This window comes from Lynx rufus, unplaced genomic scaffold (genome assembly GCF_022079265.1).
Source record: "Lynx rufus isolate CCGP_SWC_20201006 ecotype Redwood Valley unplaced genomic scaffold, mLynRuf1.p SCAF_17, whole genome shotgun sequence".
Classification (NCBI taxonomy): domain Eukaryota; kingdom Metazoa; phylum Chordata; class Mammalia; order Carnivora; family Felidae; genus Lynx; species Lynx rufus.
In genome coordinates, this window is record NW_025814831.1 from 48,117,898 (window position 1) to 48,134,140 (window position 16,243).

The 16,243-nt window shown below is 33.8% G+C and overlaps 1 protein-coding gene across 1 annotated transcript in view; it reads right to left on the reverse strand.

Annotated features, from left to right (window-relative positions):
• GPR137C (G protein-coupled receptor 137C) overlaps window positions 1–16,243 on the reverse strand; it is a 63,335-nt gene that overhangs the window by 11,040 nt on the left and 36,052 nt on the right. The window contains exons 2-3 of the mRNA XM_047079888.1: window positions 13,354–13,397; window positions 11,377–11,605 (exon numbers count right to left, since the gene is read on the reverse strand). Of these exons, the coding sequence (XP_046935844.1) occupies window positions 11,377–11,605; window positions 13,354–13,397 (273 nt within the window). The remainder of the gene's footprint in view (window positions 1–11,376; window positions 11,606–13,353; window positions 13,398–16,243) is intronic.

The window sequence follows — 16,243 nt, forward strand, 5'->3', positions numbered from 1 at the left end:
GTATAAATATGTGCATTTTCAGAGATGAACTCAGACTGTTTTCCTACTTTTTTTTTTTAACATTTTTATTTATTTTTGGGACACAGAGAGACAAAGCATGAACGGGGGAGGGGCAGAGAGAGAGGGAGACACAGAATTGGAAACAGGCTCCAGGCTCTGAGCCATCAGCCCAGAGCCTGACGCGGGGCTCGAACTCACGAACCGCGAGATCGTGACCTGGCTGAAGTCGGACGCTTAACCGACTGCGCCACCCAGGCGCCCCTGTTTTCCTACTTTTACTGGCTTCTTACTAGGTTTCTTTGGTTATACCTGCTGAAACTCCATTATCATCCAGTAAGTAGTTATTTTGAAATCCTTGTACCTCCATGGAAATACAATAAGAATTGGTATACCTGACAGATTTGTTTTACAATATTTAAGAACTTTCTTCAAAAACTTTAAAAAATTTAAAATTTGATATTAAACTCATATTAAAAATTAATCATATTTTACTCTAAAATGAAAACATATTTTTTTTAATATTTAAGAATGGATTATTGTCTCAGGAATAGGAAATTATTATTATTTTTTAATGGATACAGAGTTTCACTATGGGATAATGAAATGTTCTTGAGATAGATAGCAATGGTTGTACAACAATATGAATGTACTTAATGCCACTGAACTATACACTTAAAAATGATTAAATGGTAAAATTTATGTTATATATATTTTACCACAATAAAAAATATCTTTAACATACAACTTCCCTGTTTATCTCTAAGATGCTGAGAAAGAGGAAAGTGATTAGAACTCTGACTCAATAAAGTAAGGAAACTACCTCAAAGGAACTGTATGAAACTGATTTCTTGTTTTGTTTTATGAAATAAAATGTAATGAAAAGTATCTTTCAATAGGCTTTACAAACGTTAATAATTTATCTTGTTGTGTCTTCTATGACAGAACATTTCTGAATAATATTAAGGCCCAAGTTAGGCTGCAGCGTCATTTTGAGACCAGAGTTTAAAAGCAAGAGGAATTGAAATTTAAATGCAGATGTGGTGAGCACTTTAAACACTAAAAATTGTTTTTATAACTTTCCAAATTAGAAATGAAAACACCATTCAAATATTTACAGGCTATATTACTATATTGCACTCGCTGAGAAAGCACACACAGTAGCTGAGAAACCAGTAAAGCCTTACACAGTGGACAGTACTGAATGCCTGCCGGATGGGAAGTCCATTCAATAAATTATGGCATTGCCATTTTCCAATAGTACAGAAATTAACTGATTTGAAGATTTAACTGAAAACAAAGATTTAATACCTTATCTATAGATATCTATTTTTGTCTTGTAAATGATTGAACTTGATGAAGCGGGACTAATTTTGTTTGTAATAATCCAGTGTGAGCATCAACTAATCATCCAGAAAGGTATTCTTTTATGTCAATGTCTGAGAAGAAACATAAGTGGCACTGAAATATCCAAAGTGTTGAAAACTCTTCTGATTTTTTATCCTGGGTCAACTGTGTTGATATGTTCACTAATGGTACAAAAGCAATGGTAGGGAAAACTTCTGGGCCTTAGTACAAAGCAAGGCAGTGGCCCCAAACTGTATTCTTTACTACTATGAATTCCTGATTAAAAAAGAAAGTCAGTGTCACTTAAGAATATCCTTGATGAAGCAATGAAAATATTCATTAATTATCAACCTAAAGTATGTGTATATTTAAAATTCTGTGTGATGAGGGGTGCCTATGGCTTAGTTGGTCAGGCATCTGACTCTTGATCTCAGCTCAGGTCATGATCTCATGGTTTGTGAGATCAAGCCCCATGTTGGGCTCTGCCTTGATGGTGTGGAGCCTGCTTGGAATTTTCTCTCCCTTCCTCCCTCACCACCCCTCCCCAACTCATGCTTGCTCTCACTCTCTCAAGGCTTTGCCTTGATGGTGTGGAGCCTGCTTGGAATTCTCTCTCCCTTCCTCCCTCATTGCTCCTCCCCAACTCATGCTTGCTCTCACTCTCTCAAAAATAAATAAATAAACTTAAAAAAAATTCTGCGTGATGACATGAGACATGCACTTAAAGCAATTCTGCTGCATACTGAAGTATAGCGGTAGTCTTGAGGAAAAGCACTTATGTGGTTGTTTGACTTGTGAGCTAAACTAGACTTTTTCATGGAACACCATTTTTTACTCAACAGACAACTATGGAAGACAAACAATGCTTATTCATACTTGGTTACTGGGAATATATATTTTTAAAAATAAGTGAAATTATCCTGTCACTTCAAAGAAAATATCTGACACTATTGTCAATGGTGAAATATAAATTTTCTAATGAAAATTAGAATTTTTGAGAACTTGTAAACTCTTATGTCCATGATAAGACTGGCATGGCAGCTTCTAAAAACTTAAACACTTTTCTGATGACATTGGAGGCAATATTAATAAATGTGATTTTGAATACTGTCCAATGAAATGTATCATCATTTTGAAGATCTTGACCACTCTCTTCCAATGATCAATGCATGATGTTACACAATCATTCAAAGTGTAAGATAGACCAACAGTACAGAAAGTTCACTAATATGGTTTTAGATTCTGCATGGCAACTAACCTTCAAGAAACCTCCACTTCAGATTTTTGGTGTAGTATTAAAGAAGAATATCCACAATTATCTGAAAAGGTTTTAAAATTCTCCTCCATTTTCCAACTACATATATGTGTGAGGATGGATTTTCTTCATATACTTCAACCTAAATGACATATCACAACAGATTGAATGCAGAAGCAAACATGAAAATCCAGCTGTCTTCCATTAAGTCAGAAATTAAAGAGATCTGCAAAATGTAAAACAATGTCGATCTTCTAATTTATTTTTGTTTTGGAAAATACAATTAGTTTTCATAAAAACATGTTATTCATGTTAACATAATGGATAATATATTATTGTTATTTTAAATGAATTAAGAAATAAATATTTTTAGAATTTCTCAATTTTTATTTCTAATAATGTATATAGATGGATATAACACTAGATATTGGAGTCCTCAATAATTCTCAGAGGTCTAATCGGGTCTTGAGACCAAAAAGTTTGAGAACCACTACTCTAAAGATTATGATATATATCCTTAACTTCCATGGTCTAATAGTTAACATCATACCACTTTGACATAAAATGTAAGAACTTTGCAACATTATGGGTATATTTATCCCCTGTCCTTTATACTATAGTTGCTATCACTGTTATATATACTATAGAGAGAATTATTTATCTACATATGTAAGCCTCACATTGTAAGTTTTGCTTTGCACAGTCATATTTCTTTTTTAGAAATTAAGAAATCATATTTACCCAAATATTTACTATTTCTTGTGTTCTTCATTCCTTCCTGAAGAGATGAAATTCAAGTTTACTTTATTTCCCTTTAGGCTGTAGAATTTTCTTAACATTTCTTGTAGTGTAGGTCTGTTGGTAACTAACCCTCTTAGTTCTATTGGAAGATTTTTTATTTCTTCATCATTCTTTAAGAATATTTTAATTGGATAGAGATTTCAGAGTTGATAACATTTTCCCTTCAGCATGTTGAAGATGTCGTTTCCATGTCTTCTGGACTCCTTTATTTCTGATGAGAAGTGAGTGATCATTTGAGTCAATGTTCCCTTATGTATGCGTCATTTTTCTCTGCTCTCAAGATTTCCTTTTTATTTTTGGTTTTAAGTACTTCGACTATAATGAACCTATGTGACACTTTCTTTATATTTATCCTGATTGGGGTTGCTGAGCTGTAAATTTATCTTTCATCAAAAATTGGAAAATTTCAGTCATTATTTCTTCAAATATTTTTTCCAAAATAATTTTCTCCCTCTTTTCCTTTTCTACTTATGCATACTTAGGTCCCAAGATTCTGTTCATTTTATTATCATCTTTCCCCTACTCTCCTCTGTGCTTCAAATTGGATACTTTCTGCTGATTTATTGATTTTTTTTCTTCTTTCATCTTCAATCTGCTGTTAAGCCCAACTGGTGACTTTTTAATTTAAATATTGTATTTTTTAATTCTAGAAATTCTTTTTATAGTTTTTAGTTCTCCTGAGTTTTCCTATTTACTTATCAAAGTGTATTTTCCTTTACATACTTAAGCATAATATAAAATCTTTGTCTGATACAGCCAACCCCTACATCATCTGGAAGGGGGGATTGCCTCCAAAGATTGCTTTTTGAATTTTACTTTTTGCCTTTTAAGTATGACTTATATTTTTCCTGTTTCTTCATATATCTAGTAATCTTGGATTGTGCTCTGCCCCTTGTGAGTGACATGTTTTAGAGAGTCTGGATTCTGTTATATTCTTCTAAAAAGTATTGATTTTTCTCTTTTCCTTTTTTTTTTTCAAGCAAAAACTAATGTGGTTAGACTCAAATCCCAAACTGTCTTCCATGTATAGAGAGCAACTGAAATATCAGTTCAATTCCTTTCTTCTTAATTGTGCTGCTTGAATTCTGCTTTGCTCACGTGCAGTTCAGGTATCAGATAAAAATTTGGCAGAATTTATCATCAGAATTTGGGGCTTCCTCTACCTGGCTGTCTTCTTCCTGAAATTTCCCACTCATTTTCCATCTGTGGTAGTTACTTGAATTTTGTCTTCTGATTCTTCAAGCAAGTTAAACAGAGGTTTTCTCTTCTAGTTTTGGCTGCCCCGTGGATGAGAACTTCCCTCAGGTTAGAAGCTGTAAAAAACAGGAAACTCACTCAGTGTTATTTCCTTCTTCTAAATGGTTGCTCTCCAGTGCCTTCAGTGCTTTTTATATTTTGTCCAGAATTTATCAGTGCTATCTGTGGAAGGTTTGTCCAATAGAAGCTACTTAGCCATTACCAGAAGCAGAATCCTACATATATTTTTGGAAAACATCTCACAAATGCTACTTCCATTTTGAGAATAAAATGCCAAACTAAGGATCAAAAGTAAGAAAACAAAGTAGTCTCAATTAGTAAATTAAAAAATAAACAGTTGACCCTTGAACAACAGGTTTGAACTGCTGAACTGTTTGAACAGGTTGGAGTCTACTATCCACAGATTTTTTTGACAAATACTGTACAGTACTGTAAATATGTTTTCTCTTCCTTATGATTTACTTAATAACATTTTCTTTCCTCTAGCTTACTTTACTGTAAGAATACAGTATATAATACACACAGTATACACAGTGTGTGTTAATTGTTTCTATTATTGGTAAGGCTTTCAGTCAACTGTAGGCTATTAGTAGTTAAACTTTGGAGGAGTCAGTGTGTCAACTGTACTTCAATTAAAAAAAACCCCAAAGACATTAAAAGAAGTTTTGGGGGAGTCAAAGCTATACGTGGATTTTAAATTGTGTAATGGGTCAGTGCCTCTAGTCCCTCTGTTGTTCAAGGGTCAACTGTATTTCAATAATTATAAAATTTAAACAGGTTCAAAAAGGTTCATGCTTCCAAGACAGTGAAATTAGATCTCTGACTCCTATGGATTTTAAAAAATGTGACAAGTGTGTGGTGGGTCTGCTCAGCAACAGAAGAGGAAATAAGACTTGGGGTATAAGAACTGGAGTAACAAAGGCAGCCAAGTGCCACAGCTTAAGATGGATGGAGTAAATCCTCATAATTCAAGAGAGAAATTATAGCAAAGTATTGGGAAGATGGCAATCATACCTATTACAGAGGAAGGTGCAGTCTCTATTTCTCTACCCATCATCCTCCCAAAGTCTGGTTACATAATATTTTAGGGTGATGGAAAAAGACACTGATAGTATTTTAGTCTGTTTCTTTAATTACGGCTTAAATTACCATAAATCACTGCTTTGGTCTTATAGGATCAGCTAGTCTGCATGAAAGATCAGAAATATCAGTCTGGGTGTCTCAGTTGGTTGAGTGTCTGACTCTTGACTTCAGCTCAGGTCATGAGCTCATTGTTCATGAGCCCCACATTGGGCTCTGTGTTGATAGTGCGGAGCCTGTTTGGGATTCTCTCTCTCTCTTTCTCTCTCTCTCTCTCTCTCTCTCTCTGCCCCTCCCCCACTTGCTCTCTATCTCTTTCTCTCAAAAAAAAAAAATCAGTCTAATCGAATGTTACTGTGTCTCTGTAAGATGCTAATGCTGTTTTCCATTTTAATACATTAAATTAATATGGATAAAAGGTTAAGTGAACATTGGACAGAAAGGTTTACATAATAATTAAAACTGTTAGGAATTCAGGAGAGAGAGAGAGGCAGAGAGAGAGAGAGAGAGAATGCATTATTTGCACATGGCCCACTGGGCTAGGAGACAAGCTGATCTTAAGTATCAGACAATTATTCCCTTTACACTTTTATCAGATATAAAATTGTGCATGTCCCTGACCAGAGATATAAACCTAATAGCTTAACTTTTATTCCCACCCTGCCTTTGAGTGTTCTCTTATACAGATAATCCCAACCTGTCATTACAGGGTCTAAGCATCTACATTGGTTTAAATCTTTTTGTGTAGATAAGTTATTTTGTCCATTATGTTCTATATTGTTATAAATATTATTATTTTTTTCTGAAGTTGGAAGGAATATTAGAATAAAAATAATATTATCAGTATGCATTTTAATGTTAATAGTTATGTGTAACTAATCATACAATACAATGTGTAACTAATCATGTAATAGTTATGTGTAACTAATCATACAAATGAAGTCAAGGCAAACAGCAATAAAAAAAACTTAATGGGAGAAATAGACCAATAGTAACATGCAATCATGTCAATAAATACAAACTGTTTGTTTATCGTAGAAAAGGTTTGTAAAAAAACAATCAAAATAATTCTATATCTTGTCCAAGTTAATGAGACACACTTGAAATGTTAGCAATAGATAAAAAGTTAAAAGCATTGTCTATCATGAGCATGCAAATAAGAGAAAATTGAAATTGTAATAAAAGTTACAGTAGATCACAGAACAAAAATGCCTATGATTAAAAATGCCATTACATAATTTCAATAATATTTGTTCTAAAGATTTTAAAGAAAAGTTAGTTAAATATTAGATGAAATGTCACCTATTAAGAGACTTCAACCCTTATTGAAATCCATGCGAAATGGTACATAAAGAAAGTGGAGTCGAGTAAAATTAAAATATTTAAAAGAGAAACTCAGTTTTTCAGTGATTCTTATTCTTTTTTTTGGATCAATGTTCCTTTTGAGAATCTGATTACATGTATAGCACCCCTCTCCAGATAAATTTTGCCAACTATTTCAGGTATTCAAGAACTTTTTGAAGTTACGTTACCATCCTTTAGTACATGTTAGGATCATAATAGCTAACATTCACAAGCACTTCCCAAGTGCTAGGCATTATATTAAGTACTTTATATGAAATTTCATTTAATCCTTATAACCACCTTAGAAGGTACTACTCTTATCTTCATAACAACCTATAAGATCAACACTATCATTATTTTCATTTTACAGATCAGCTGAATGAAACTTAGAGATACTGTTACTTGTCCAATGCCATATGGCCAGTAACAGAAGAGATGGGATTTATTGCCTTATCTCTTTGATCTCAGGTTTCCAGCTCTCTCTCTCTCTCTCTCTTTTTAAGAGAGAGAAAGAGTGTGAGCAGGGGAGGGGTAAAGGGAGAGGGAGAGAATCTTAAGCAGGCTCCACCCTCAGTGCGGAGACCTACCCAAATGAGGCTCCGTGTGGGGCTGGATCCCAGGGCCCTGGGATCGTTACCTGAGGTACAATCAAAAGTCAGATGTACCACCAACGGAGCTACCCAGGTGCCCAATCAGGTTTCTAGCTCTTAATCACTATGATATGTTGTCTCTCAGTAAGGCCTTTCCAAATTAATTAAAAATTGATATATCTGAAAAAAGAGATACAAACATATCCAACAGTATATCCAATGCCATTTTTATGTTAATTTATTTATTTATACCACCCTCATTACAAAAGAGAATTTGAAGTAGTTACAGAGACACAAACAAAATAAAAAATATATAAGAATGTGTGTCTGGTGGTGGTGGGGGAATAAGAAAGTAAAATAAAACTAGAGGTAGAGCCAGAACCAAAGTGGATATCATAAGGTCATCTATGATTGATATAGTGGTAAACCACATATTTGCCTCTGAATGGCATAGTGGCCAGAGAAAAGAAGGACTTAATCAATACTGTTTTACCTGGGACTGAAATGGAGAAAAATATCTTTTCTGGGGAACGCTGTATAGATAATATCCTCAACATTATACAATAGTGACTTTTAAGATAAATGTTTCTTACATATTTCTTGATATAGGTCAAAGTATAGGTCAGAACAGACAATTCTATCCATGATACAATGAAGTCTGAGTACAAAACATCTGGACTGGGTTGAGGATAAAATGTAGAATAGCTATGGAGATGAACAAACAAGAAATCCTTCAGGTCATTTTTTTTTGGCAATTAAGCTTTTAAATTTAACAGTTGAGACTGTATTTCAAGAAACTGGAGTACAGAAATTATATGTTGTTTAGGCTGAAATGTATACACAGTCAAGCAGAGGGTAAAACTGATAACTTCTTAAGGAAGTTAGGGGACCTGAATAAGATAGATGTATGAATTTTAGACTTTCCATCAAAGTAAGTTGAAGGAAGACCTATATGTAAAGACAGTATCTAATTCACATTGATATATGAATATGTAATGTTGAAGACATGGCTTAAACTCAAATAGAAAATTTTCTTTTTTTTTGTTAAATAAGAATGTTCGTACAATATAACAAGATTATGGAAAGCTGCCAAAGCAGTACTTGAGAAAACACGTTGCTCTAAATATCTTATTAGTTTACAAAATAATAAATCTCATATCTATATAAGAACACAGACAAGGAACAAAGTAAAAACCTTAATTACGTAAGAAAGTCAAACATTGGAAGAGCAGAAACAAACTATTCAAATCGACAATAACCTAATATTTAAAAACCCAGTTAGAGTTGCTACTTTGAAAAAGAGAACCAATACACAGCATTGTTCTAGCTGCTAAAAGAATTTAAATTTTTTTTTAAAAAAGAGAATCCAGGTAGTTATTTCTAAATTTTATTTTGGAGGGGTGCCTGGGTGGCTCAGTCGGTTAAGCAATCTGACTTCAGCTCAGGTCATGATCTCACGGCTCACGGGTTCGAGCCCGGCGTCAGGCTCTGTGCCAACAGCTCAGAGCCTGGAGCCTGCTTCAGATTCTGTGTGTCCCTCTCTCTCTGCCCCTCCCCAGTTCATGCTCCGTCTCTCTCTGTCTCTCAAAAATAAATAAACATTAAAAAAATTAAATTTTGTTTTGGAGATGAAGGGGAAAGAATCAAATCAAGTTCATAAAAAGGAGAAACATTAGAGTTATGCCTTCAAAGTTTGGTAAGATGAGGACAAACAGTAATAGAGCAGTGGGTGGGGGAGAGACATTCCTGGAAAATGAAACAGCCTAAAGATATAGAGACAGGAAAGAATATTGTGTGCCATTTAGAAATAAGGTAGGTAAGATTTTGTGGAAACAAATTATGTAAGATATCATTATCAATGAATATTTAGAAGAAGGAAGGAAGGAAAAATAAAAAGAAAAACAAAGGATGCAAGTCTGAGCTTTTAAGGAAATGTTCTTAGGGATAGTAGGAAACAGGGTCAGTTTAAAAGGGGAAGAGGCAGATGCTTAGCTGATATTTGTGGACTAAATAAAAGAAACGGCTATTACTGTCCAGAAGTCAAAAAATAAAAATGAGCCTAGTGATTTACAAGGAGAATGTGAAAGCAAGAGGCTGTACTCTTTGAATAAATAAGTTTATAATCAACTTAGGAAGACCAAGAACTATGTAACAGTACAATGTAATACAAAAGATCTATTATGTTTACCTTTAAAGTTATGTATTTAAGCATTTCCCTCTGTAATGTTCTTAGAGAATTCTGAATCCACGCGCCTGTTAAATGTAAAACTTCTAAAATAATAATAAAAAAATGAATACCTTTCATATCATAGTTAGGGGATGTTTGAAATAATTCTGGAGAAGTTATCAGATGAGCTTTTCTTCTTAGATTGGCAACTTTACTTATAGTCACAGAAACATTTATTTCAAGGCAAGTAAAACCAAACTTTAAAAGTTGTTAAATATCCAGAAAAGAAGCCATGTAAGTTCAACCAAATCTATTTATGCTTTATCACTAGACAAGCACAGGTCTGAATGTTATGGTGATGTTATTACATTAAGTGAAGATGCTGTTGCTACACCAAAAGATTATGTACTGTAACAGTGACAGTACTATTTTTAACACTTAAACTGAAGCTAGAATGAGCTAAAACATTAAAATTTCTGAGCTAACCTTTTATACAATTAAACCTTTAATTGATACAATAGTTTCCTAGGTAAGATTAATACTTTTGAAAGTCTCTCTCTCTCTTTGCATATATTTTTATTTTTATCCTGCATTCTGATACATGTTTAAAAAGTAAAATTAAAGTCTGTACCTAAATTTAAAGGACAAGTTGATACATTGAATTAAAGCACCTTAACTTACTAGGGTTATATAATGGATAACAACAATATAGAAATCTAAGTATATTTTAGAGAACTCTTCTGTTAAAGACACTATCTTGCTTATCTTCAGTGAACAGGTAATGATGCCTAATTAAAACAGGCCTGTGTGTATGTGTAAACCATACCCCTAAATCCACACATCTATACCCTCACATCCAGTATCAAATATACACTGTGATGACTGATTCACTGCTCAACCACGCTGTCGATTAGTGGTAGAAACTTCTATAGTTCTTTGTTAATAGGTTAGCATTTGGCTTCTGTTTGCTGATCCAAACAAAAAGTATAAGGAAAGGCAGAAGCAAAGCATTTATAAATTTAATTACATGATTAGCTGTTTCAAAATCATAGGGTCTTCACATTATGGGGTGAAGTAACATTTTCTAAATCTTTATACACAAATAAACACCAGTTTAGAAGTATAGCATCTTAACATTGCTAACTCAAATGTATGCAGACATAATCTGGTAAACTGTTTAATGGCAATACTGCCACCCTTACTGATGAAATCTTAAATTGTTAATGTGGCTTTATATATTAGACCATTTGTCATACATTCATGTAAATTCTGGTCTATTTCGTTTATCCTACAATGTAGAGGGTATAAGTCACAGAAAATATAGTATGTTCAATGTAAACTTTTTAAAAAATTGTTATTTAGTAAGGGCCAAGTTATGAATGCACTTTAATATCTTGTGACCATTCTTTCAAGCTCAAAAATGTACCTTACATTCAGAATACTCTTTAAAAAAAACATAGGCTTTCCATTAAAACATGCTTCATAGGATGAGGATTTGAAGTTATATTTTCAAGCATAAATTTAAGAAACATACTTACCTTTGATTCGAGGTAGACATTTGCTGATGACATTTTTGTAATTTTGCATATGTAACTAACTAAAGAGATGGCACAAAGAATAAACAGGCTATCATTAATTAATGCTCGAACAAACACCGTCCACTTCAATTGATTTTCTGGGACATCTCCATGGACTAGCACTGCACAAGTCAAGTTCACCACTAAAAAAAGAAGGCTTGCCAATATGAAGCCCAAATGCAACAGAATTCTGAAAGGAAAAAATAAATTTATTAGATATCTATATACTAATGAGAGATTAGATTTAATTCTGAATTAGTTGTGTTATTTTAGGTACAATAACTCCTTCAGTATAAAATCTTTATGATTTAATTAAATACAAATTAAATAATCACTCAGAGTTACTTGAGATATCTTTGCTATTATAAAATTAGTATCTAAACCTTTTAAAAATGGCATTAGATTTTAAAACATTAACTTAAAAATAACGTCACATGGACTTGAATTCAGTTGCCTCTACCAGGAAGAATAATATAAGATTATTTTAACACTAATTCAAGGAATCCTGCCTTTTTCATTTTTATAACTACTAACCATATTATCATTGACCTTTTCATTCTAGGAATTACCAGGTTTTTATAATTTGCCTGGAAAGTTAATACACTCTATCTAAATGTAAATTGATCACTAATATTAATTTTAAGAGGTTGAGGGAAATGTGCTTTAAATAATGTTCAATTCTTATGAGCTTCTGATTATCCATAGCAAACATCATTTTCAAACATGGCTAAATAAGAACATAGGGACAGTATATGTGGCATTTCAATACCTTGGCTTCTTATAAAGTTGCATATTTACTATGCATACAGAGGAACTCTGAGAATGAAATGCTCAACTAGTATCCTTGGGGTGCCTGGGCTCAGTGGGTTAGGCATCTGACTTCAGCTCAGGTCATAATCTTGCCATTCATGAGTTTGAGCGCCGCGTCAGGCTCTGTGCTGATGGCTCAGAGCCTGGAGCCTGCTTCAGATTCTGTCTCCCTCTCTCTCTGCCCTTCCCCTGCTTGTGCTCTCTCTCTCTCTCTCTCTCTCTCTCTCTCTCAAAAATAAACATTAAAAAAAGAAAAAGAAACGCTCACCTATATCTCGTAAAGAAAAATTAGACCACCACATAAAAACTCTTCATGTAAGGTATGGCTACCTGTATTAAGTAGCTGTGACAGCTCTCTATATGAAAGTAATCCCAGTTCAAATACATTTATAACCCAAATTAAGATGAGCCAGAAATTTATTCAGCATCCTAATATCTTTTATTTTGGATCATTTTCAACACTGGGAATCATAAAATGTTGTCTGCCTTTGGAAATAGTTTAAAAGAGGTTAATTGAAGGTAATGTGTAATCTGTCACAAGCAATCCTTTGTTAAGTGTACAAAGTACAAAAATTTTAGTTTGAGAAGTTTAGATCTTAATATTATCTCAGATTAAATAATAAAAATAATATTAACTTGAAACCCAAAATGGACCTTGAAATTGTCCCTATGTCCAGAGGATTGTAATAGTTTAGAAAGCCAAAATATAGAGGTTAAATGAGTTGAATAGCCAATGAATTAGCGGGAGAATTGGTCTGAAACCCACATCTCCTAACTCCCCAGTTTAGCACTCTCATTTTTGACATTAATCAATACCAAAACATTCCTTATTTCATGGAACTATACTACACACGCTTGCCCCAAAAAGTATAATCTAACTTTAATATGTGTAGGCCCTATGAAACTATATCTGACATCTAAAGCATGACAGTAGCAGAACAGCAAAAACAGGTGTTAGGCAGCAATATGGCTGAGGGGAGAACTGTAGAATCCACAATTCACTTCTGATGTGCTAATCTAACCACTGGACTTCCTATAAAACTGCTACAGCACCCTCAACTACCATGACCTTCTACTTTGAGAAGTCTATTGTGAAAAAAATTAGATCTTGCTACTCACGAAACTTACTTGTGTTTGTCAAGTTCAGTGGCACATCTGACTTTACATATAACCTATAAAAAGAGTATAGAAAGGTTTTTGAAAATGTGTAATACAGTATTCTTAAATTTGTTTTGACTTTGTGTTTCAAAGTGATAAACTACAAATAATAATATGTTACAAAAAATAATAGTTAAATAAACTCAAATGTTAACATTTGAACTACCATGAAGCAAAAACAAGCAGGTTTCCAAAGACTTAAAACAGTAATAATTTTCTTTGTCCCAAATTTAAATTTCTATCTTTAAAATTTTAAACAGAAGGAACTCAGTTTAAACATTTATTGAACTTTTATTGTGAGCCAGACATTGTGCTGGATAGCTTGCCACCTTTTCTAAACTTCATTATATTACTCACATTTTGTCTTAAAATGGAACTACTTACTTAAAAATGAATATGACTGAATATTTTCCAAAGATTTTTTTCCCCTAAGATGAAATGAAGTAGCAAAAGGAAACAAGGGACCAAAAAATGAACACAAAGAGAATGAGCATATATCATACTTAGTAAACTTCCTTCTTTCACAAAGCCTTGCAAAGGGCAGGTTCTCAAATACTTGTTGAATAAAATTAAGTAGGTAGGTAAGTAGAATTTGAAATGAACATGGTAAATTCTGAGAGCATAGTGCAGAAGGTCTTAATTTCTCACTGATGAATTTGAACTTTATTTAGATAATGGGAAGATACTGAAGTTTTTTTAGGTAGATGCTGCAAAATATGACATTTCATTAATATGGCATCAATGCACAGACTACTTTAGAGAAATTATGTACTTGAAGTAGAAAGACTAGTTATAAGACTATTGAAATAGGGTATGAACTTTGGGGGCATGGAAGGAAAGAGGCAAGCATAAAGCATTATAAACAAAAACAGTATATGTACTCAATAACTTATTACATTCATTCAAGCATTTATTGAGCACACATTTTGAAAGGTGCTGTGGTTCATAAATATAGTAACTGTTTCTGCTCTCAAGGAGCTCAGTGTATTGAAGAAATAGATAAACCATTTATTTTAACATATTGTGATGTCCATGCAAAAGATGCTATCACAACATCTAGGAAGGGAGAAAGACTAATTCAGTCCAAGAAGAGGTAAGAGGTGAGGAGAAAGGGGAAAGACTGCATAGAGTCAGGGAGGACTTCTCAAAGGAAGTTGAGCCAGAGCCAAGTTATGAAGGGCAAATGAGTGTCAGGCAAATGCTTAAAGATAGCAGCCTATGCATCTACTCATATCCATTGTATTTTTGTTAAGCAGAAGGTAGATGTGATACAGGAGTCCAAATCATACCACTTAAATCATTCTCAGATGTACCCATTTTCTCTGTCTCCACTACTGAGGTAAATATTACAACAGCTTTTTAATTGGTCTCTCTGCTTCTATTCTTTACTCTTATCTTTAGAAGATAAGTGTTCATTTTACTGCATTTCCTTTTCTTCTCAGCTGTCTACATATAATTTTAATTATTTTTACAAATATATATATATAACACAAAACTCATCATTTGATTTTTTATTTTTTTATTTTTTAAAATTTACATCCAAATTAGTTAGCATATAGTGCAACAATGATTTCAGGAGTAGATTCCTTAGTGCCCTTTACCCATTTAGCCCATCCCCCCTCCCACAACCCCTCCAGTGACCCTCAGTTTGTTCTCCATATTTATGAGTCTTTTCTGTTTTGTCCCCCTCCCTGTTTTTATATTATTTTTGTTTCCCTTCCCTTGGTTCATCTGTTTTGTCTCTTAAAGTCCTCATATGAGTGAAGTCATATGATAGTCGTCTTTCTCTGACTAATTTCACTTAGCATAATACCCTCCAGGTCCATCCACGTAGTTGCAAATGGCAAGATTTCATTCTTTTTGATTGCCGAGTAATACCCCATTGTCTATATATACCACATCTTCTTTATCCATTCATCCATTTAGGCTCTTTCCATACTTTGGCTATTGTTGATAGTGCTGCTATAAACATGGGGGTGCATGTGTCCCTTCGAAATAGCACACCTGTATCCCATGGATAAATGCCTAGTAGTGCAATTGCTGGGTTGTATTTAGTTTTTTGAGGAACCTCCATACTGTTTTCCAGAGTGGCTGCACCAGCTTGCATTCCCATCACCATTTGATTTTTAAGTGTACAGTTCAACTGCATTAAGTACATTCACATTGCTGTGCAAACCATTGCCATCATCCATCTCCAGAACTTTTTCATCCTCCCAAACTAAAATTTTGTATTCATTAAAAAACAACTCCTCATTTTCCCTCCTCCAGTACCTGGCAACCACCATTCTATTTTCTGTCTCTGCAAATTTGACTGCTCTAGGAACCTCATATAAGGGGAATAATACAACATTTGTTGTTTTGTGATTGGCTTATATCACTTTAGCATAATGTCTTCAAGGTTTACTCATGTTGTAAAGTGTGTCACAATTTCCTTTTCCTTTAAGGTTGAATAAGATTCTCTTGTATGTATATACCACATTTTGTTCATCCATTCATCCATCAATGAACACTTGAGTAGCTTCCACCTTTTGCATATTGTGAATAATGCTGCTATAAATAGTATGTTCTATATATGAACATGTTTTTAAATTTTTTTTTAATGTTTATTTTTGAGAGAGAGAGAGTCTGAGCCTGAGCAGGGGAGGGACACACAGAGAGAGAGAGAGACATGGAATCTGAAGGAGGCACCAGGGTCTGAGCTGTCAGCCTAGAGCCTGATGCAGAGCTCGAACTCATGAACCATGAGACCATGACCTGAGCCGAAGTCGGATGCTTAAATGACTGAGCCACCCAGGCGCCCCTATATGAACATGTTTTAATATGATTTAAAAAAATCACTTGACAGTAAATTGTATATGTG